This window comes from Ambystoma mexicanum, chromosome 10 (assembly GCF_040938575.1).
Source record: "Ambystoma mexicanum isolate Mex_15411 chromosome 10, UKY_AmexF1_1, whole genome shotgun sequence".
In the NCBI taxonomy this organism is placed as follows: domain Eukaryota; kingdom Metazoa; phylum Chordata; class Amphibia; order Caudata; family Ambystomatidae; genus Ambystoma; species Ambystoma mexicanum.
In genome coordinates, this window is record NC_090932.1 from 1254315505 (window position 1) to 1254338282 (window position 22778).

The 22778-nt window shown below is 45.1% G+C and overlaps 1 protein-coding gene across 4 annotated transcripts in view; it reads left to right on the top strand.

The window, feature by feature from the left end:
• TBX5 (T-box transcription factor 5) overlaps positions 1–22778 on the top strand; it is a 409300-nt gene that overhangs the window by 26974 nt on the left and 359548 nt on the right. The window contains exon 4 of one of the 4 annotated variants that reach the window (XM_069619221.1): positions 9381–9500. The exons of the other annotated variants lie outside the window; for them this stretch is intronic. Coding sequence (XP_069475322.1) covers positions 9381–9500 — 120 coding nt within the window. The remainder of the gene's footprint in view (positions 1–9380; positions 9501–22778) is intronic. 4 annotated transcript variants of the gene reach the window in all.

Genomic DNA, 22778 nt, shown 5'->3' on the forward strand with positions numbered 1-22778 from the left:
GACATACCCACCTTAGTATTGTTCCACTATAGTACTCTTTCCAGAGCACCCTTCTCCAGCAGGAGGAGAATGTCCTGCAAAACAAGCAGGTCTGGTTCCCAAATAGATTGCTTGGTCAGGGGACAATCTGGGGGCTTTTTTTAGAAATGGGAGACAGTACACTTGAGCCACTGTCTGAAGTACCCACGCATCAGAAGTAATGTAACACCATTCTTTGCGGATTTGGGGCTGTGGCAGAGGGTAGCAAGGAGGTGACTGTCTGAGCGGTCCTTCCTCCATGGCCTCTTGAGCCACATGTAAATCCCCTTTGCCCTCTTTGGGCAGCCTGACCTCTACCTCTTTGTCCAACAGAAGAGTGGAAGCAAAAAGAACACTCTCTTAAAGCCTGGGAAGGCAGATGTTGCTGCTTTTGTGGCTGACGGATGGTTGCTCCCAAAGATTTTGCAGCTGCCTTAGAAGCCTGAAGCTTTTCTAAACTGTCACCAGCCTTTGATCCAAAAAGATTGGACCCATCAAAGGGCATGTCTAAAAGTCTTGAATGGATGTCAGGTGCAAATTCAGACTTGTGCAGCCATGAAAACCTCCTGATGAGTGCACTTGAGCCAACTGAACGGCCAACGCAATCTAAAGCATCAAGACCTGATTGAAGTGATTGGCATGCTGCCTCCTTGCAATCACTAATGATGTTATTAAACCCCTCCCTCATCTCTCCTTCAGGTATGTTCTCTGCTGCCTGGGAAAGTACTTTCCAAAGAGTGTATGTAAAATGGCCTTTAGGGCAAGGCCCCCAGCAGGGAATCCCCTCTTTGGCAATGCATCATTATTATTTGCCATCCCTACCAGGTGGGATGGTTGGGTCAGCTGCTGCCATTGAAGTGGAAGTTGCTGCCTGCACCACCAAACATTCCGGATTAGGCTGCCTGGAGAGGAAGTCATGGGCAATAGATGAGAGGTCTATAATTCCTCACCAACTCTTTATTCACAGCAGTAGTGGTATCAGGCTTTTGCCAGTTCTCCAAGATGGTGTTCTTGAGAGCTGAATGACAGGGCAGCACCAGCTCCTTTGGAGGGACTTCATCAAGGATATCCATGCAGTAATCCTAAACTATGTCCTTTGCAGGACGGCCCGAGCCCAACTATTCAGTAACCCTATTCATAACTTTCCTGTATGACACACGTTGATGAGCAATTATGTCAGGTGTGGCAAATTCCACTTTAGGGGAAATGTCTAAACCACTGGCTTCTTTAAGGCAAGTAGCCAGGTCCTTCAAACGAGACCGATCTGAAATCAGCTCCTCAGGGACATTAGGCGTGCCAAAACACTCATACCCAAAGGGTACGACGTCGTCAGCTTCTTCATCTTCCTTGAAGATGGAGCTAAAAGACAGGAAAAAGTGTTTCTTCGATTGCGGCTTACATTTTGGAGTTGGATCTGAGGTCACAGTGGATGACTTTGATGTTGAGTCCTTCGATAATATATAGACTGAAGCCTTTGGCTTAGATGCTGCACCTGTGGTCAACACTGTTGACATTACTCAGCTAGGCATCTCATAGGTCTTCTGACTCAGGCTTGTGGGTTTGAGGGGTCGAAGCCTTATACAAATCCCTGTCGGCATTTGAAGGCACGGTGGGATCGTTAGCCTTTTGTGGCTCTTTCGAGGGACCAGGAGGGGCCGCCTCCAAAAAAACATCCATAATTTTCTGACAGAACCTTTCCCAATCGGCTGCTGAGGGAGACGTATCTGGGTAATTGACCTGTCTCTTGTCGGGACGAGGATGCAGAAGACAAAGAACGACGGTGTCTCTTTGATCTTTTTTTGTGATGCAAGGACAAAGAATGACACACATCGCTCCTGGAACATGACTGCTTAAGAGTGTTTGGAGCATTTCTTAGGCCTATCAAGTCATTTATCACCTGGCGAACATCTGCATTCAGAAGAGTTTCGCATCGAAGGAGTAGTGGACGGAGACTTAGAAACCGACCAATCTAGGGCTATTTCGACCTTCTCACTTTCAAGGCCTTGGTAGTCATCGACTGGCAGGAGCTGCACTCAATGACTTTGTGCTCCTTAGCGAGACACCTGAGGCATATTCTGTGCGGATCTGTGTTCAACATCTCCGAATCTCAGTCTGCACACCTCACAAAACCTGTCTTCAGAGTAGACACACTAATTCAAAGAAGACATATCAAGAATCAGTGAAATGAGTTGAACCATTCCGAGAGCGTGCTGTGCATGTTGAAAAACGGAACAGGTGTCGTCAAGAGACATCGACTTGATGCACAGCGCGTTCTGCTGTTGAAAAGCCGTCTTCGACTGCAAGCAGGATATCGGTATATCAAAGACCGAGGAATCTGTGGGAGGACACAATCTATTAGAAGCATCATCTACACAAAGCATATATATATATATATATATATATTATAGAGACTAATATATGAAGAGCAGTTTTTTTGTTGACACTGTGTGTCTAGATTTATATTGTTTCAAGGATCTTTCTTTTTTGTTGGGATATTTGGGTTGTGTGCAACAAAAGTCTGCACCAGTTTTATAATGTGGCCTGTATAACCATGTCTTTCAAGGTCCTAGACTCTGTTGGACTTTATTGCTTTTTAGCATCCCTGACGTTTGGAGCAACTATCCATGAGCTTATTTAAAATATCGTTTGTCTGGTGAGCAGGGTCTATTTTGTGTTATATAACTCAATATATAGAAATACTACAAATTCAATATACTGTATTTCAGAAACAATTTGTGAACTAAAATGGGCTTATTACATACATCTTCCCTATGTCAACACTCTGTGGTAGCATGTCATAGGTCCTGAAAACCAGCATATTGGTTGGTCATGTAGGTTATATAAATGGCACACCAAGGTTTAGTTATGAATATAGTTGTTTTTCAAGTTGCTAGAAACAGACCATCTCATGTTCAACATTAAGGTCAACAGTTGAAGCTTTCGTTTTATTGGTTCATGCTTCCTTAAAGCAAGCTTAAAGCAAGAACGTTCCTATTTATATGCCCCAGAATGAGGACACGTGGATCTTTAACAGTCTTGTGTTCGTGTGTTGACCACCAGAGTATGGCAATTGGATAGGAACCTTTCTTCTTTGTTATTTCTTTACTATGTTCCTGGATTCTACACTCTTGGGCCTGATTTACAAAAGCCTTTTACAATGGCGCAATCCCATTAAAAACACTTTATAGATCAAACCCTTTTATCTCCTAAAAGTAATTATATTACAATGAAGTAAGGAAATGCATTATATGTGATAAACCACATACCACATAAGCTGTGCAGCAGTTTATGAATACGTTAATAGTAAATTATCTTGTTGCTCCATATTTGAACCATTTTGTCTTATTCTCAATTTGATTACATACATCACAGGTTCCAAAAATATTTCACGGAGTTATTTACCATGTGTCTATTATGTTTAGCAAAATTAGCGGTGACACATTGGGGCTCAATGTTTTTTTCATATATTTATCTTTGGGATTTATAAAGCGCCAACATAGCTGAGAAGCAATGAAGCACTTATAGTTGGTCCTTCATTATATGTTATCTATGGCTTGTTTCCTATGTTTCCTTTCAGATCCTTTTTAACAGATGCCAAAGCTTGCTGAATATTCTGTAATCTTGTAAACTGTTCATTTTGTATGTCGCTATACAGCAAATTGCAATGTCAATCTCTTTTCTCTGTTGGACTTGAGTACAATTTCATTTTAAACTATTTTTGCTTTATTTGAGATTTGAGCAAGTTTTCATAATTGTAACCTCTATCTAAATACATCTCCAATGCTGATGTAGTATTCAACAGATCTTGTTGCTAGCAGAATCAACAATAACAATCTCGCTCGTTAGTCCTTTAAATTCCATGGAAGTATCATATGTAATGTAATTGTATCATCATTGTCATCACACCAGGCAATGATTTCCATATGCATGATACATAGTGAAAACTGGTAGCGAATTTCCATGATGATAAATGGTTGCTTTTGTGGATTAGTTAAATACGGAGATGACTACTTGAGAACATGTGCAACTTTTAATTAATGTGTATATTTTAATGCCACATGCTCTGTGTCTTAACAGAAGGACAATTCTGAAATCTCTATGTAGCATTATTTCAATATTTAGTTTTGATTCCAAGCCACAGTGTTCACAATTCCCTTATACGTTTATGTTTGTGAGTTCTTTAAATCTGATTTGTTAAAAATCAGGGATGAGAAAAAGAATGTGGTTTTCATTGTTTACACGTTAGTACTGCATTATACAGAATGAGCAACATGTTAATGATATGCGTAATTGAAACTTAGTATACGATATGATAAGTCATTTATAACGCGCCTGTTCACAAGTGATTCTAGGTGCGACATGGAGGGAGAAACAGAAGGAGGGCAAACAACGATCTTACTAGGCCTTATTTCATTCCGATCTCGTAAGTGTGTGGAAGAGGGGTGGGGAGAAGTGACAAGGGGGAGTGGGGGCTGAGGAGAAATGCAGGTTAGTCAATAAGCGCTGCCAGATGGTGGCTGTTAAATGCAAAGAGAAGGGAATGTAGGCTTACAGATACAGACCCTTAAGTGCTGAGGGAGCCCAGAGGCAGTGCAAGGGCAACTGGACATGCAGGAGACGGGGCCCAAGTTCATGGGTGGCCAGGTGACCAGTGCGGGGAGCTATCAGCGACATTAGTAGGGGAGAGTAAGAGAGAAAACGGAAGCGAAAAGGAATGTCTCGAGTTGCTTCCGGAACCAGAGGTGGTTCTGCTCAAGTTTGAGAGAGGCAGGGAGGCTGTTCCAAAGGGAGGCCCTAGCCGAGGAAAGAGATCTGCCTCCCATTCTATGCTTGGAAAAGCATCTGACCCTCAGAATTGGAGGTGGATGAGCGGAGAGCTCGAGAAGGAAGATGTTTAGGAAGAGAAAGTTGGAGGTAGTACGGTCTCAGGGCCGAGAATAGTAAGTGATTAATGTTAGTTGTTGGAAGCTCTAATGTACTGAATCTGTTCATACAGAGCGTTTCATGCTTTGTGAACATTTATTAATGCACATAATACTCAATAGCAGAGAGTATTGACATGTTTCTGCATGCGTTGCATGGATTTTATTTCAGTGATGTTTATAGGTGGCGCTTTGGTTTTGTTAGACCAAAGGCCTAATTTGTATGAGAAACTGTAGGGTTATATTTGTACAGCAGTTTATTTCAGTATTGTGAATAAATGTAGGTGAGCTTTCTTGGAAGAGCGCAGTGGTCTCTACTTTTTGGGGGCTCATGATTTGGCAAATGTTTTTATTTGATTTGTTATTGATAGTTCTTGGTGTGTGTTGTTGTCTTACGAGTTGTCTTTGGCTTAGATATTTTTTCACAATATCAATTGAAGGGAGGTGGGGTGCCTATTGTGACAGTAATCAGTTGTATTATTTTATACAAGGTGTGGGTGCAATAATGTTTGAGATGTCAGTGTCGAGTATGCGCAAGCCTTAGATATATGTACTCTGGACAATACTACAGAACTAATTCACTCACTGAAAGCTGTTGCTTCAATGTAAAAAATAGCCAAGTCCAAGCTTAATCCATGTGATTTATGCATGGTTACCGCATATGTTGGAGTAATAGGAAACTCTTGTCTTGTTACATATATTTATTTCGGTAGCTACAAACGTGGAATTAATAGTTGAATGAGTTGCATGCTTTCAATATTATCACATTTAACTTGAAGTGCGTCAATAATTAAGTTCTTGACACATTTTTAAAAATCTACAGGATAGCTCATTGGAACAATCTTTATTCTACATGTATATTTCTCAGCATGCAATTCTCTAAACCTCAGTGATGTTTTGGCTTGTGGACAAACATTTAAAGCACAATGAAATACAGCTTTTCTTAATAGAGCATGCTCGAAATCTTTTACATTTTTCTTGATTCATTTTACTTTCAAACCATGTCTTTGTGTTTGGTAAACAGATTTTGATAAGATATGGGTTGTTATTTTTGGAATATTTCAGTACTGAAATTCTCAGTCTGCTAAAGCGAACATTAGGGAGACGTTTTTTACACTCGTGACATAGGATGTTACATAATGATGCAACAATATTGTCACCATACAGATTTGTGAGTAGTCAAACATATAAAAGCACATATGCCTCGTTGGTAATTATTCCTATTGTAATGTCTTTTAGTATATTGCTTTAATGTTGGTCTTTGGAATGAGAAATGCTCGAGTCAATTCAAAGTAATTCAACAAAACTCCTCCAATTCAGGTTGCCAATGATACCTTGTTCTTTTGGCACCATGTTTAGTGGTCACAGTTTGAAATACTGTCTGGTCATTAACTTGGGTTAACTGGAGAAGCTTCACAAATACAATTATTTGCTTGACTCCTTAAATGGCGAGGCAGTGAGTGAGCTTTGGGAATTTTTGAAACCTTAAGAAAATGAAAGCAAGCATAACATTGGAGACCATGCTGATTGATCTCATCTGTTATGAATGCTATCATGTCTTAATGTTTTGGTAACCTCTTGAGCTGCTTCTGCATGCAGTTCGTGTATTAGATCCGAGTAGTGTAATCCCACCTATTGTATATGCAATCAGGCTTTTGGAGGAGTTATTGCACATGCTACTAAAACATTAAACATTTCCTATATGGAAGGGAACAGAAAATGTGCTTACCCGAAACCAACATTGGTATCTTTCAGAGATTCAAATGCTTATAATTATTCCACATCCTCAGGCCGGGAACCCCTGTTATATAATAACAAACGTGTACAACCAGGAAGTACATTTTTTTAGCTTAACCACTTCGACCATGTACATTCAAGGCCTAATCAACGGGGCTGTCAGTATAAGCACCAACCCCTAAATCTAACCTCAAATATTGATGAAGTTTTAGAGCACCTTTTATGCTCCTGATTCATAGCAGGAGCGGGTTGGAACATGTGAATCTATGAATGATTCCAACGCCTGAGAACCGGAGTTACATGTAAGCAACTTTTCCATTCTGCAGCATTGGATCTTTCATAGAGCCAAACGTAGGATGTATTCCAAATAACGATAGTCGTTAGACCATTTCTGCTTAGTTCCAAATTGGTGCAACAAATGCGCAACTCAAATATAACACGCATAGGTTAATCTACGTGATACACCGGGTAGACAAAGGAAAAGAATGCTGAGCATAAACTCCTGTCGGAGACCACTCCTACCTCACGTCTCAAGCTGCTTGCCGAGTTAACATTGTCTGTGGCAGACGCACAAGTCCCTGATAGTTGTACACATGGCATATGTACAGTAATCCTGTACATTTACATTTTACATTAATGTCCAATATTAATAGCAAACCTGGTTAGACACCCTCTGTGTACCACATATTGTACTTCTTCAAAACACTTCACCAAACTGCAAAACCACACTGAAGCAGACATTAATTCTGCACCAAAAGTGTTCTTTTTCAGAAAGGCACAGATACATTTACAATTCTGCATTAACATCATAACAGTATGATTGCCTATCTAATTTTAGTTCACAAAAATACAGAAAGTTCATGGTCTGTATTTAGGCCAGAATACACTGTTCTGTATTTACAGATAAGGCAAGACTATTTGTCTCAATCGTAGTTCTCAGTTGCCACCACGAGATGGCAAAGGTGCCTGTGTCAGAACAATTCTTAAATCTTTGATATCATCCATCTGATGATGTCTTTGCCATGGCTACGGGGTATTTTGCATCTTGGCTAGAGATTGTGCTAATGTGTTCCCGGATTCTAATCTTTAGAGCCCATATTGTGCTGCCAATACAGTGGGAAGCACAAATGCAAATAATGCAATAAACAGCATATTTGGAATTACAGTTAATAAACTGCTCAATTTTATGGGTTCCTAGTTTCCCAAACTTAATCTCATTAGTGTCAAAAGCGTATGGGCACATTGTACAGCCTCCGCATTTGTGAAAGCCCCCCCTTACGCAAATGATGTAACCAGTTGCCCATCTGTGGTGTCTCTCTCATAAAGGAAGGGCACAATATGTTTCTAAATGTGGGTGCTTTGCGTTTGCAGTGAGATATCTGAAGGGGGACAATATGCTTGAAAGTGGTACAAACTGCTTAACTTGAGAGGTAAAGTACTTTTTAAATTGTAATTTACATACACATTTAAAAAGATCAATTTGAATATCAACGTAATTATTGAAAGATGATGGTGCGAAAGAAAGGCCTTTATTAAGTAACATTAATTTTTGTGACAAGAGCTGGTAAGCGGGTAGATTATGCACTAGGTTATTAGTCTGCTCTGGTTCAGCAATTTCTGCTGTGAGGCTCGTGTAACTGGACGGGCTAATGCAGGGCTGTTTCTTCCTCTGTTGTTTCCCACCCCTGCAGCCCCTAAATTTGTGGTTGCTGTTAAAACATTGGCGACTACAGGGTCTTGGAACCTGACTTGCTTTGTAAGTGCTCTTCGATTGCCTTTCTTGTAACGACAAATGTGTTCTAAAAAAGATGAAGAGGTGGATGGGTGGGCTAGAGTCCCCACCATGTTCTCAGTGCCAGTGGCCCCCAGTGAGCAAGATCGGCTAGTACTCGTTGATCGAATCTCTGGTTCACTCTCAATATCTGAGCTAGTCGGCGATCTGGAAACGTCATCATGAAACGTATAAACCCTATTGTCTCTATATTCACGATCATTTCTCGAAAATGTGCGAGATTTTCTCAATTTGATCTCATCCTGATGTTGATGCAAAATTGAATACATAGTTTTGTAATTCCTGTCTTTCGTAGCCTGGGGGAGTCTAACAAGTTAATCTCTAGTTTCAATGCATTAATTAGAACAATAATGTGAGCATGTTCCCGTTCTGCATGTTCAATGAGTAACATGATCATAGTATTTGAACTGGCCGAAAGGTGTTATTCCCATTGGTTAGCTAAATCATTGTGCAGTGAGTTTTCAAAATCCAGCAGAATTAAGATTCTAAAACCCCTCACTATCTTGTTTTGTTCTAAGTAGTGTTTGAGAGTTAATTCCCAAAACGTATTAATTTTAGTCATTTTTTACGTCAATCTTCATTTGCTGCTGTCAGACGTTTAAAGGGATTGAGAGTAGACCCTCGAGGTGCAATAAGCACTTTGATATCATCATTGCTCGTCATAAGTTATTCGGCTGTCAGTGACATATTTTAAAAATGTGTTTGGCTTTCTCCAAATTTGCCCTCCTGTGGAATCTGACGGGACAGATCCCGAGATGGGTCTACCCATTGCCTCATGGCACAATTGTGCACATGCCTCTACTAACCATCTAGAAATTCCTTGCTTAGACAGATACAGACCTTTCCCTGGATTGCCAAATTGAACAAACAGCTGATCTGAACATCTAAAGCTTTCTGTTCTCTCAATGTAGAAACTTGAAGATTTCCTTAAATCGAAGGCGTGATGCAACTTTGCAGCTGGAGTGGACAATTGGAGAAGAAAGTTGGAAAGTTCACTGGCTCATTGAGATTGAACTCTTAGACAAACTTAGGTAAGAATTTAGGGTAGGTCTGTAACTCCACCTTAACCCCATGAAAAATCCAATAGTTTTTTTCAAGCAAAAGCTTGTATGTCTTCTATTCTGCGAGCGAAAGTTATTGCTATTTAAAAGGTTGTTTTCCGTAAAAGGTATCTGAGGTCAGCCTTGTGTAAAGGCTCAAAGGGCAGTTTCATTAGGCATGTGAGAACATTGTTGGGTTGCTAAGGAGTTGTCGGAGTACTGATTATAGAGACTGTTGTGATTGAGCTATTGAGAAATTGTTTGACTTCAGGATCACAAAGGAAAGAACGTTTTTCCTATTCCAGCTTAGTTTTGCATAGCTAACAAATGTCCTACGATTGACGATTGACTCAAGCATACTCAGATAAAGCAAAAGGCATTGTCACTTCTCCAAAGGGGGCCGATTGTTATGCCGCTAAGGACAACCAACCTCAGAGAATGCGGTATCCCTGCCAATCATCTGACCCTAGACCCCCTACGTACAATCCATACAATGACCCCTTTCCTAATAGGGTCATGCGTTATTGGAACCCTAACATTCCACTAGGAATCTATGTGATCACTGTGCTGGCCATAATGTCAACAATTAAATTGCAGACTCTCGTTATGGCGCGGCGCAGTGATCAAATAGATCACTGCCATGCATTCCCTTAACCGTCTCCCCCATTTACCCACTTACCTGTTCAGCAGCACACCATGAAGTGTCCCGCCATCTCTCCTCTGACCCTGTGGCGTCAGTTCTCACTCACCAACGTGGGTTTGAACTCGTGTTGCAGGGTCCTTTTTCCCTTTTATTTATTGTCCCCCACTACCATCTAATGGAAGCAGGGGACACCCCCGCAACCACCGCTTCCATTAGTCGGTGTAGCAGGGGGGGTCGGCATTGCACAAGTCTGATTTTTGGGAGTGATATTTTGGAATCATTCCTTTCCCTAGTAAGTACTGGGACAAGGAAGAATAGGAATGACCTAAGTGAAGATCCCTTTCCGAGTACTGTGATGAGGAAGAATCCAACTGACTCACTGGGAGTCTTCAAGATCAGTACTGAAATGAGGAGGATGTGTGGAGGCATAGAGATTACCTATGGGAACTGCAGCGAGTGGTCTACTGGTTGCCGGTTTCCTATTGGTCCAACAATAGTTGAAGTAGAGGAGGAAAACCAGGAAGTGTTGTCAAGCATTCCTTGGAGGAACCGGCAGAGAAGCAGGCAAACAGAAGGGGCTGCAAAAGAGGGGCTTAGTGAGGTGAAGAGGTGTTCCCAAGCGGTCCAGGGTGGAAGAACCGTCCGGGTAGAGGGAGAAGCAGCAGTTCAGGTGGGAGAAACCAGGGGACTACACGTTCAAGGGGAGAATCGCTCTCTGCGAGGGACCACATGCTCAGAGCTGCCGCAGCACACCAGAGAAGGGCAGAAGACTGCAGAAGCCCACAGCCAAACTAGAAGTAGAAAGACCCTGAGACTGACCAAAGACTACCGGGAGAGACTCTAAAGGGACACAGGTGAAAGGGACAGTTGGTGGGGACAGAAAGGAGCAGTGGGATACCATGGCCCCGCTAAAGAGGGGAAGAAGGGGAAACTCTGGGAAGCATGGTAAACGTCCCAAACACCCAAGAAAGAAACCAAGAAAGAAGGGTCTGAGACCTGCACCCAATGAGGATTACCCTTGACAGTCATCTTCATAGACGCAGAACTTGGCAGGGTTGTGGACCAGATCTGTGAGAAAGAATCCCTAAAGACACTGATACCCACAAGTGGAGTGTGACACAAGTCATCTTCCTCGTAGCAGTACTTGGCCAAGAGGAGGGCCAAGTGAAGCGAACCAAAGAATAAAGACCAGGGTCTGGGACCCACAGTAAGCAAAGCTTGAGAAGAGACCAGGGGAAGGGACGCGTCCTCTCTGGTAATGTGAAGAAGAGGCCAGGGGACCCTGGTGTTGGGAGAACTGTTTGAAAGAAACCAGGGGAAGGAAGTCATTCCCCTGGACAGTGAGATATGCATGAGAGAAGCCAGAGTGAGACCAAGGGCAGGGAGCCATTCTCTTGGTTTCAGCATTTTGAGTTGGAACTTTGCTTTACTTTTGGAACGAGCAAACCCTTCCTATTTTGGTATTTTGTTCTTTTACACAATTGGGAACTTTCTTTTGGTACACCATTGGGATCTTTACTTAACATCTTGGAGAGAAACTGTCCAGGAGGATGGAGTCACTCTCCTGGACCAAGAACACTGGGATAACCTTTAGTTTGTTATTAGTGTAAGGTTTGGAAATAGGCTTTCTTGACACAGCAGTGGATTATTTGCTTTATGCAATACATCCTTATAGTCTCCTTAGTTTTAGTTGAGGCAATGAAACCCCTCTTAGATCTAGGGCAAGACCTAGGGCAAGATAGGGTTTTCTTTTTGTTTTCTTGTTTAATAAACATTTATGCCAACAATCATGCCACCTTTGTGACCGCCTCACACCTCTGCACCCTTACAACACACACCCTGTGGGAGAGTAAGTAAGGCAGTACATATGTAGACTGGCTTCTCCTTGTCATTGGCTGTGAACTGTAATCTCATTACCAATGAAGAAATCAAATTAATTTCAGCCTATTGATTCATCTGTTGAATGGCATCCTTGATTTTACAATGACCTGTTTGCAACAATCCTGTGGCAGACAATCAATTGAATTTCTGGTTTTCAGTTGCTGACCTTTAAATGCTAAATAGTCTGGATTGTGATGGTGATTATGGCCTCTCTTCCTCGTTAGTAGGCCTGCCTCTCTTCCTTGTGAGTAGATCCGACAGCACCAGGAGATGGTAGCGTGGATGTACGAATACTTTGACGAGATGTGCATACCAATGTTGATGTGCCTAAGCCAGGGATACTAGCCTCATTGTGCATTTAATTCTCAGAAGCTTGCATGTTACCCGCCTAATCAAGGGGAAAGTGTGGGAAATCATACAGGTATTCCCTGTCAAGGGGATTTAGAAAGTTTCCTTATGCCTGCGAATGACAGAATCTGCTGGCACAGGTGGGTTATTTAACAGTTTCTGCTAATGCAAATAGGTCTATTTTTGGTTGACCCAGTCTGAGGAAAAGGCTATGCTGTTCTGCTCCCACTCGTGTGTTTCTGACCCCCTTTTCTCGGCATCTCTGACAGGATGTTAGATTTATATGGGAGCTGCGTTATGATGAGGTCTACCTCATGCAATATTTCCCAATGGCTTAGGCTTTCAGGTTCTTGGGGTAGCTGAACAGATCATGTTCCTCCTTGTTTCCTTACATAATACATGAAGGTGTCCATTTCCAATTATATTGTTTCCTGAGATGATGCCCGCAACTTGACGATGTTGATATGGAGCTTCAAAAGCTGGCCATGAACCTTAGTTACTCAAGCGTACCTCCTGTCCCTAGAGCAACACACCTGTCCTTACAGTGCACAACAGACTTAGATCCGAGAAATCTGCTGGGTTTGTCCTCAATAGTAAGGCCATGTGGAAGCTGTTGTGTACAAATATTTTGTCTTCCAAGCTTCCTGTGTCTTACACCCATTAATTATATTCCCAGAAAGGACACATTGTTAACCTGCAATTTGGTACTAAGCCCCACAAGGACATGTCTCCTTGAAATGACCTGCACTGCCTTGCTTTATGGTTGCTCTTCTGAGGAGGATTTCTGAGTATAATTAAAATGCGATGTGTTCTGTCCTCTGAAATACCATTGGAATTGATGTGTAGAGGTTTGCTACCCACTTGCGAGGCTGCTGGCATGAATTTTGCTGGTTCACTGACACTAATAGGTCTCCGATCAATGGCAGGCTTTCGTAATTGCTCTTCTTGCTTGAGTCTCTCAATGTGCTTTTAACAGCCTGTCTATCAGGAAGGGGAAAACTGATAATCAATTTCTGTAGAGACAAACTGTCACTAGAGCCATGCACTTTCGGAAAACCTCCCATGAGGAGTGGAGCTCAAAAGAACATATGGTGGTCTTCACCAAAGTAACTTTGAAAAACCTTCCAGGATTTTAATGGATCACTATGTGAAACTATGCTACCTCTATCACCATCTAGTCTTATTTTCTCAGTCATGGGAAAACCCTTCAGAGCATGACCATTCCGAATTTCAATTTTTCATGAATTTGTTTAGACCATTGACACCTATTAATTAGTAAGGAACAAGTTACTTAACTGTAACTATTGTTCTCCAGGATGGGTTCATATGCTCAAGAATATACTGCATCGTCAGGCTGGGAATCCTAAGTAAAAGAAAAAACAGTTTCACCTTCACTTACAAACTGTATTTCTCCTTTAAACCAATCACTGCCCTCTGGGTCATACTGCCCCCATCCAATGACAGTCCTCTCACTAAGCCCCTCCTCTGGCAGCCATCTTCGGATTTGGTAAGCACGTAAAGTGGCAGTATGACTAAGAAGGGCCACAGAGGGAAAGGAGAGAGGGTTTGCATGTGAATCCATGCCAAGCCCATGCTGGAGAACAATAGTTACAGGTAAGTAATTTGTTAATTCTCCACCATGGGGTCTGGCATGGATTCACATGCTCTTGAATAACTCAACCCTGGAACAGACTTACTACAAACAAACAGGTTGCGTAACACTGCTTGGTTGACCGTGGACTCCTCTTCGGAATCCATGTCAACGCAGTAGAATTTCGTGAAGGTGTGCGTGGACCTCCACGCTGCAGCCCTGCAGATGTCAATCGGGGGCACACCAGACAGGAATGCCGTCTTCGCAGCGATCGCTCTGGTGGAGTGGCCAGGCAGCGGTCGGTTCGCTACCCGATCACAGTGATTGATGCAGCCGGAGAGCCATCTTGAAATGGAAGCCTTGGACAAGGCCTTCACATGGTTCACAGGACAAAAGTTCAAAAACAGTTGAGCAGTCTTCCAAAAACTCTTTGTGCGTGTCACATACAACTTCAAAGCATGATCAACATCCAGCGAGTGCAAGGCCCTTTCAACCGGCGATGAAGTTTTCAGGAAAATAAACAGTAAAAGGCTCAGTGAGGTGGAATTCTGATGGAACATTCGGCATGAAAGAGGGGTAAGGTTGCTTGCAGGATAGGGCCTGGATCTCCCCTACCCACCTACCCTCCTGGCAGAGGTGAAGGCCACAAGGAAAGCTGTTTTCCATGAGAGGAACTTGAGAGGGGCCTGATCCATAGGCTCGAAGGAGGCTCCCATGAGCTTCGTCAGAACCACATTGAGTTCTCACGCCGGGGCAGGAACTTTCATTGGTGGGAAAGATACAAAAGTCCCTTGAGGAGCTCCTTCACTAGTCGGTGAGACCAAAGTGAAGATCTTTCTGGTGACCTGGTGTAATGAGAGATATCCACCAGATATACCTTGATGCAGGCCTGGGCCAGCTCGGCCTTGGTCCAAGGATAGCAAGTATGGCAAAATCTGTGGACCTCAAAGGGGTAATCTTCTGCGACTGGCACCTCATCGCGAAATGCTTCCAATTGTGACCATAGCACTTCAAGGTTGATGAAGCCCTGGTCTTGGCGAGTACCTCCCTGCAGTCCGCCAGCAACTCATATCCTCCAAACTGTAGGGCTGCAAGAGCCAAGCCCTCAGGTTCAGAGATCCTGGGTCATGATGCAGAATTGTGCCTCCTTCTCTGGTGAGAAGATCCGGAACCACTGTCAGCTTGACTGGAAGTGACGCTGACAGTCTGAGAAGGACTGGATACCAAATCTGTCTCACCTATGTCAGGGTTATGAGTATCATCCTTCATTGACAGAGTCTGAGAGTGTTGATGACTCGTAGCTGGAGAGCGAACGGAGGAACACATACAGAAACAGACCTTACCACGGGAAGGAGAACACGTCCCCGAGGCTCCTCGGCTGGTGGAATCTACTGGCAAAGCTCTGGTATTTGGAGTTTGCCACCATCGCAAACAGATTGATCTGGGGCCTGTCCACTTGACGATGATGCGTCCACCTGTTCCTCCCAAACTTTCCACTCGTGCCAGGAGCACAGTTCCCTGCTGACGGAGTCTGCAATGGTGTTCTGGACTCCCGCCAGGTGAAGAAGGATGAGGAACATCCCTTGTCCGATGGCCCAGTGGCACAAGTCCTGCGCTTCGTTGTAGAGCGCTGGGGATCGTGTGCCCCGTTTCCTGATGTAGAACATGGTGGTAGTGTTGGCTGTGAATGCCCTCACCACCTTGCCTTTCAGAGATGGGAGGAACGACCTGAGCACCCAGAACAATGCCCGTAGCTCCAGGATGTTGATTGGAGATCCTTCTCCTCCGGTAGCCACAGGCCTCTGGCGTGCAGATGTCCGGTGTGAGCTTCCCAGCCTTCCAGGGAGGTGTCCGTAGTGACCGTATCTTAGTATGGAGGGTTCTGAAATCCCATGCCCTGGGCGATGTTGGAGCGGACGCCCCACCATCCTATTGCCTGACAGAACTTGTCGTCGAGAGCAATCTTGTCCGTGAAGCTTCCGGACATCTATATCTAGCGAGCATCCAGGAACTCCTAGAGGAGCCACAATTGCAACCTGCAGAGCCAGTTGAGGTAAATGCAGGACGATGAGCAACAACTTGATGGTCCACACCGTGGCTGTCTTCGTTGATGACTGTTGCTGCACCTTCCCTTGAATGGCTGCCACCATCTCTTCCGTGGGTGATGCCAGGCAGGACACCGTATTGAGCCTGGCACCTAGGAATAACACGTTCTGCAATTTAGTTAAGCAGGGCTTTGGATAGTTGATGGAGAATCCCAGATCTGTCAGTAGCTGGACGGTCATCTATGTGTGTCCGACGGCCCACTCCCACGACCAGGCCCGAATGAGCCAGTCGTCGAGGTACAAGTACACGTATATCCCCGTAGATATAGATGTGCGGCCACCGGTGCCAGGCACTTCTTGAACACTCTGGGGGCTGACTTCAAGCCGAAAGGTAGGGTCTTGAACTGGTAGTGTTGTCCCTGTACCATGAAGTGTAGAAACCTTTGGTGCTTCCTGTGAATGGGGACATGGAAGTAGGTGTCCTCCAGGTCCAGCGACGTTAGGAAGTCTCCCTTTTCTAGATGGCCGAGCATGTGTTGCAACGTGACCATCCTGAATTTTTGGGCTTGTTCAGACGTCGTAGGTCTAGAATGGGCCTCCAGCCCCCTGTCTACTTTCTGACCAAAAAGCATCTGGAATACACTCTGGAGCCCCGGAGTCTTTGGGGGACAAGCTCTATCGCCCCTTTTCGCAGCATTTCCCGTACCACCTCCAGGAGCTGAGGGATGTGCTGTTCCTGACGGGCCACCAGAGGCGTCCGCGGACTCATGCGCTGAAACTCCAGGGTATTTCCTTTCCAGCACCCATCTGTCAGGTGATCTTTTCCCACTCACTGACGAACTGGCCTTCCACTGGGGTGCACGGGTGGGGACCCAACGTCCTGGTCGGTTCGGGCTTGCTTCAGCACTGTTGTCCTGCCCTGTGGGGAATGGTAAAGCTGTCCTCCACTACCGTAGACCTGGGAACGGTCTCTGTAGGCTTCCTGAGTTGAGGATCTGGAAGGCTGATGGTACGATGAGGAGAAACCTTTGGAAGACCTGCTCGACTTTTCTCTGGAGGATTGAAAGGAAGAGCGGTTCTGCTGGAGGGTGCCCAGGGAATGGGCCATCTCCGTATCTGCCTTGATGGCCTGTAGCGACTCGTTGATGACTTTCCCAAATAGGTTATCTCCATCGAAAGGGCATGTCCACTACCTTCGCTTGGACCTACAGGCAGAAATTCATGGCCTTCATCCAGCCTTGGTGATGAAGGCAGATACCGTTCCCCATTTGCCGGAACACTATGTCGGTAATGAATGCCACTGTGATGGCGTGATCAGATGCTACCTCCCCTTCCTAGAAGAGAGCTATGGTCTCCATCTTCTTATTGTTGGGGAGGAACTCCAGACCCAACTTGTACCACAGCTCCCTGTCATATCTGGCTAGGATCGCCAGTGCATTGGCCACCTCAATGGTGGACGCTATGGTGTAAATCACCACCCTTTCCATGGCATCCATCTTCTTCCCCTCGCTGTCTGGAGGGACCGAAGATGAGGACAGGTAAGCCAACCGTTTTGTTGCGGCCGCCAATACCACCGAATCCGGCAAGGGTTGCAAACTCGGGCACTTGGGTGTGGATTCCGGCAACCAGTACTTCTTCTCCAGCCTATCCCATTCGACCGGAGCTGTGCAAGGGTTCTTCATGAGGCCCAGGTCCTCCTCCCACAGGTCATCCACAAGGGGCACTGCCATGATTGTCGTCCACTTGGCCTCACGCCTCTGGAACAAGCAACCCGCCTTCCTGATTTCTTTGGGCATAAGCTGGAATGGCTTGGAGGCTCTGGCGATCATGGAATGCAACAACCCCACCTCACCTGGTGGGGACGCCCTATGGTGACCCGCTGCACCGATATCCTCGTCGTCCGTCATTGCCGAGGCCGTATCCGTTCCCGTACCTGTGCCTGGGTCCGCTGGGGGAGAGGGAGCCTGACGCAGATATGTAAGCCGAAATGGGGGCGTTGGATGATGCCTCTTCTTTGATGGCGGCTGATCAGGGTTTGGGGGACTAGTGGAACCGGCCCCTGGGGCATCCTCTTCTGGATCTCTGAAACCAAGGTGTGGAGGGTCGACAGGAGGTCCAGAGACACATCCCTCGGCTGAGCTGGTGGAATCGGATCACTAGGCCCAGCGCCATCCTTGCCGGTTGTGCTCCTCTTCCACGTCGTTGTGGACAGTGTGTAAGCACTCCAGGTCCTCCTTGTCCGTGGATGAGACCTCCATGGCTTTAGCCACGGCCTGGGAGGATTGTTCCAGGGCCTCCCCACTCCTCCCCCCAGGTGAGCTGGAACTGGGTTCTGAGATGGTTTGCCTTTTTCCGGTGTGCAAGCAGTCTTTGCCAAAGTCACTGCAGCGGTTTTGCGCCTCGGAAGCAGGGATAACTTCTGTGCTGCGGGGGCTACCTTCACAGTGTCAGCCCCCATTGCCATTGTGAGAGCTGCTGCCACCACTTCTATTGTCGACAAACTATTGACCTGTGCCGATTGGGCCTTCTTGGGCAGTTTGGCTTTCTTCTCCTCCATCTGCAGCTTCTCAGGCTTCTCCGGCAGGTTAGCCTGATTGGATGATTGCAGATTGTAGGACACATCTGAGGGATGCCAGAGTTGTTGCTAGAAGGCCTTCCAGGTGGGCATTGCCACCATCCAGATGAAGGAGGACCAAGGCTTGGACACCAGATATGAAGTTGATTCCTGGGATGAAGGCCTTGATTCTCTGTAGGTGGAAAGGTTTTTACAAAGCAGCTTATATCTTCCTTGCTATGTGCACCTTGAAGAGCAGAGATGTCTGTTGATGTAGAACCCAAAGGACTTGGCACACATGGTCAGCCGGAGTGTGAAGCCCCTGAGGTTCATAGTGGAGAGCCAGGTCTGGATGACAGAGTGTTTGTGTAGTTGGGCAGCAATTGGGTATTGTAGGGGTTGTACTTCAGGTAAACACTGGACATCCAGGACTGCGTCAATGTGAGGCAAGCCTTTAGCCTGTGGATGTCTTCAATGGAAGATATCTTGAGGTAGTGCTGTGTGTCATGCATTTATTGGTGGATGTGGATGTTGTGTAGAGTGAGAGGGGGTCTGAGCAGTTCATGTAAAGGTGAAGATCAAAGGGGATAGCATGGATCCTTACGGGACTCCACATGTGATGGTTAGAGTTGGTGATCTCTGGGAATCCATTTGGATACATTGGTGGTGCTTAGCAAGGTAAGATTTGAACCAGCCAAGTATGGTCTCGCTGATCCCCATATGGCAATGTAGAATGTCGGTAAGTGTGATGGTCTACTGTTTCAAACACGGTTAAGATGACAAGGGGAACCAGGAGGCAGGGATATTAAGGGCATCATCGAATACCTTGATGGCAGCCGTTTCATGCTGCATCTGGATCTGAATCAAGATTGGTAGGACTGAAGAATGTTGTTGGTGGCAATGTGTTGGAGCAGTTGTGTGGCTACTGCTTTCTCAAGGATGTAACCCATAAAGGGAAGATGGGTGATGGGCCGGCAGTTGCTCAGATTGTGAGTGTCCAGAGTTGGTTCCTTGGGAAGCATTGAGAATCTTTCCTGTCAAGGGGCGGTGTCTTGAGTGAGGGAGCTGTTGATGATTGCCAGGTAAACAAGGAGTGCTTTAATCAGAACGGTCTTGAGAATGGAGGCAGGGAGGATATTGTCTTTATACAATGTGGCCATGAGAGATTCTAGGGTGGCAGTAAGGTCTTCCATGATGAACATCTTGAAAGTTGTCCAGGTAGTGGCCGTTTTGCGAGATGGGATTTGTTAGGTGCTATCAGTTGTGGTATTGGTGTCTATGTACTGCTGGATCAGATCTTGAAGATGGCAGTGGATTTTTCAATGAAGTATGGTGCGGGTGAGTCGGGGAGAGGGTTGATGCAATGCTTAATGGCTTTGAAGAGTGCTCTCCTTTCATTGTTGGCCTTTGCTATGTTGTTATGGTAATAGTTAGCCTTAGCAGTGGGGATCAGTTGTCTGTCTGCAGCGCAGCGTTCTTTGTGCAGGGCAAGGTCAGATGCGATGACCGATTGTTGCCAGCCTGTTCTTGTCTTCTGATGGTTTTTTGTTGAGGTTGAGTTATCGAGTGTAGCAGGTTGCAAAAGGTTTAGGCTTGAGGGTGTGTTTTTTCACTGGAGTATAGCGGTTGATGTTTGTTGCAAGGATGCTTTTGAGGTCCTAGAAAAGCAAGCTGCAGACCTGGTTAGCATTCATCTCCACTTCAGCTTGTCCTCCTTTTGAACTAAAAAGAACCTCAAATAATATCACTTTCCCCGGATTTTGAAGGGGAACCCTCTCTGAAGCTTATTGTCTAACAGTCTTTGAACGTCCTTGTGAAGCTGAGATGATGTGCAGCTCTGAATATTTATTTTGGACGAAAAATAGGTCTTCCCATTAATTCCAGCATGTACCCAGGGTCAGAATTTAAAGCAGGTAAGCATCTGTTGTTATGTTTCCACTCATCCCTTAACCAGGGAATTCTGCCTCTGAAGTAGTGCTGAAAACGAGTGGAGATGGGCCAAAAGAATCAGGTTGTCCTTGAATTGTTTAACCTGGTTTGACCATAAGGAGGTTATGGCCTTAGATGTATTGGAGTCCACTTTCATAGCTTTATCATTGACCTTTTTCCTGGCCATCCTGGCCTGTTTTGTGGCTTCCTCTTGTTCGTCAGGCATAACTATTGCATTAAATTGGTCCTATGATACCACATTTCACAGCCATATCATGCATATCCACCGCTTTGCCGTTTGTACTTTTTATCGGGCTTAGCTGAGGCCAATATTATGACAAGAGGCATTTTTAATAATATTTTTCATATATCCAATATTTCTTCTAAGAGTATTGTTGTTGTTCTCTGTTTTTCTTTTCATGGTATAGAAGAGACTTGTTTTCTTCAGTGGGATCTTCTAACACAAACAAAGTAGCAGCCTTCCCTTTCATGTGATGGATGGTTGCTAAATCGTCCAGAGGAGATACAGATAAAACTGGAGTTTTTGTCATGCTTGCTTTTTGCTGGCATACTCATCCCATTCAGTTTCTTTTCATTGCAGAATTTCTCCCTTTTCAGGTGTGTAGGGATCATCTCCTCCGTATGGGTTGTCAATGTCACCATGCCCTTGAATATAAGAATCCCTGTCATCTTCACCACAGACATATAAGTCTTAGAAGTCTCTTCCTTCGAGCATAAAAGCACACAGAATAGGGTTTGTTGATAAATACTTTTCCAGCATTGTGAGTGAACATAGAAATGTCGTCTAAATCCTTAGCCCTGGGACATATCCCCACCCTTCTGCCTGCTGATTCTGTTGTTCTATTTTCTGAATCACCATATTGAGCTAATATTCCCTTTAGGAATCAAGCAGCTTTATTGGCCCTCATTACAACTCAGGCGGTAAGGGGTTTACGGCGCCGTAAACAGCGCCGACCCTTACCGCCTGAGTATGAGGTCCCTTAGCGCCATGGCGGATTTAACACCTGCTTTTAGCAGGTGTTAAAATCCATGGCGCTAAGGGACCATGGAGTTAATTACGCCACCGTAATTTACGGTGGCGTAATTAACGCCTTCCCCACTCCCATTATGCCCTATGGGGCAAAAATGGGAATGGGGAAGGGTAAATGGGGATTGGGGACTTACCGCCCCGCCGACCTCGGAATGGGGCGGTAAGTCCGCCTACCACCATGGCGTAAACGTAGTTTACGCCATGGTGGTAAAGTCACGGCCCAGGCGGTAACTTACCGCCTGGGTCGTAATGAGGCCCATTGACATAAGAGCCAGTTATTTGTCTTTCTTCAGAAGAAGCTTGCACATGTTGTTTCTCTGTACCCAAGCCCTCATCTACCATAATAACACTCGCAATGATGGTGATCTCTGACACAGGGATAAAATAAAAACACTTGTAAAATTGATGCTTAGAATTGTTCATTATAGAGATTGTATGTTCCACAAATTGCTTGTTTATTTGTACATCCTTTGGTTTTCCCTTTTTACCAACATCAACAAGGTCATAGAAAGATTGTAGGATGCATCAGTTGAAGGTTTTTTACTTGAAAGCTTTCCTGACGATGACTTTGATGGTCTCACGGATGATGAAGAGTTGACCGTTGACGTAGGCCTTCTCATCATTGACAATGTCATTAAAAGAAAAGTTGGCGATGAGTTGTCAGTGGGTTTGGCTTGCAGACAGAAAGGTCACTGATGAACGTTTGTCGATGATGTTGCCAGTTACGGAGCTAAGGAAGCCCCGGTTAGCAACCCATGTTTGTCCTTATGACCTGTGTACTTTAAAGACATTGGGCCTCATTATGACCCTGGAGGTAACCATGCCGCTTTTGCGGCATGGCTACCCTCATTCAGGGTACTGGGTCCGGGTTTCCTGAATGGTATTTCCCCATTCAAGGAACCCGGACCCAGTACATCCCCCTTCCCATTTCAGCCCCCATAGGGCTCAATAGGAATGGGGATGATGCTAACGACGGGCCCGTTAATGACGGGCCCGTCGTTAGCATCCTGATCTGCTCGCGGGATCCTCTAAGGACGCCTGGTTTTACCAGGCGTCCTTAGCGGGTCCCGCAAGCAGACCTCGTAATGAGGTGGTAGGGGGTTAACGGGGCCGGCAGCTCTACCGACCCCGTTAACTCCCTACCACAAGGGTCGTAATGAGGCCCATTGTGACCTTCATTCTGTGCTTATATGAAGCTCTTCCACCAGAAGGTGGTTCCAATCTGGA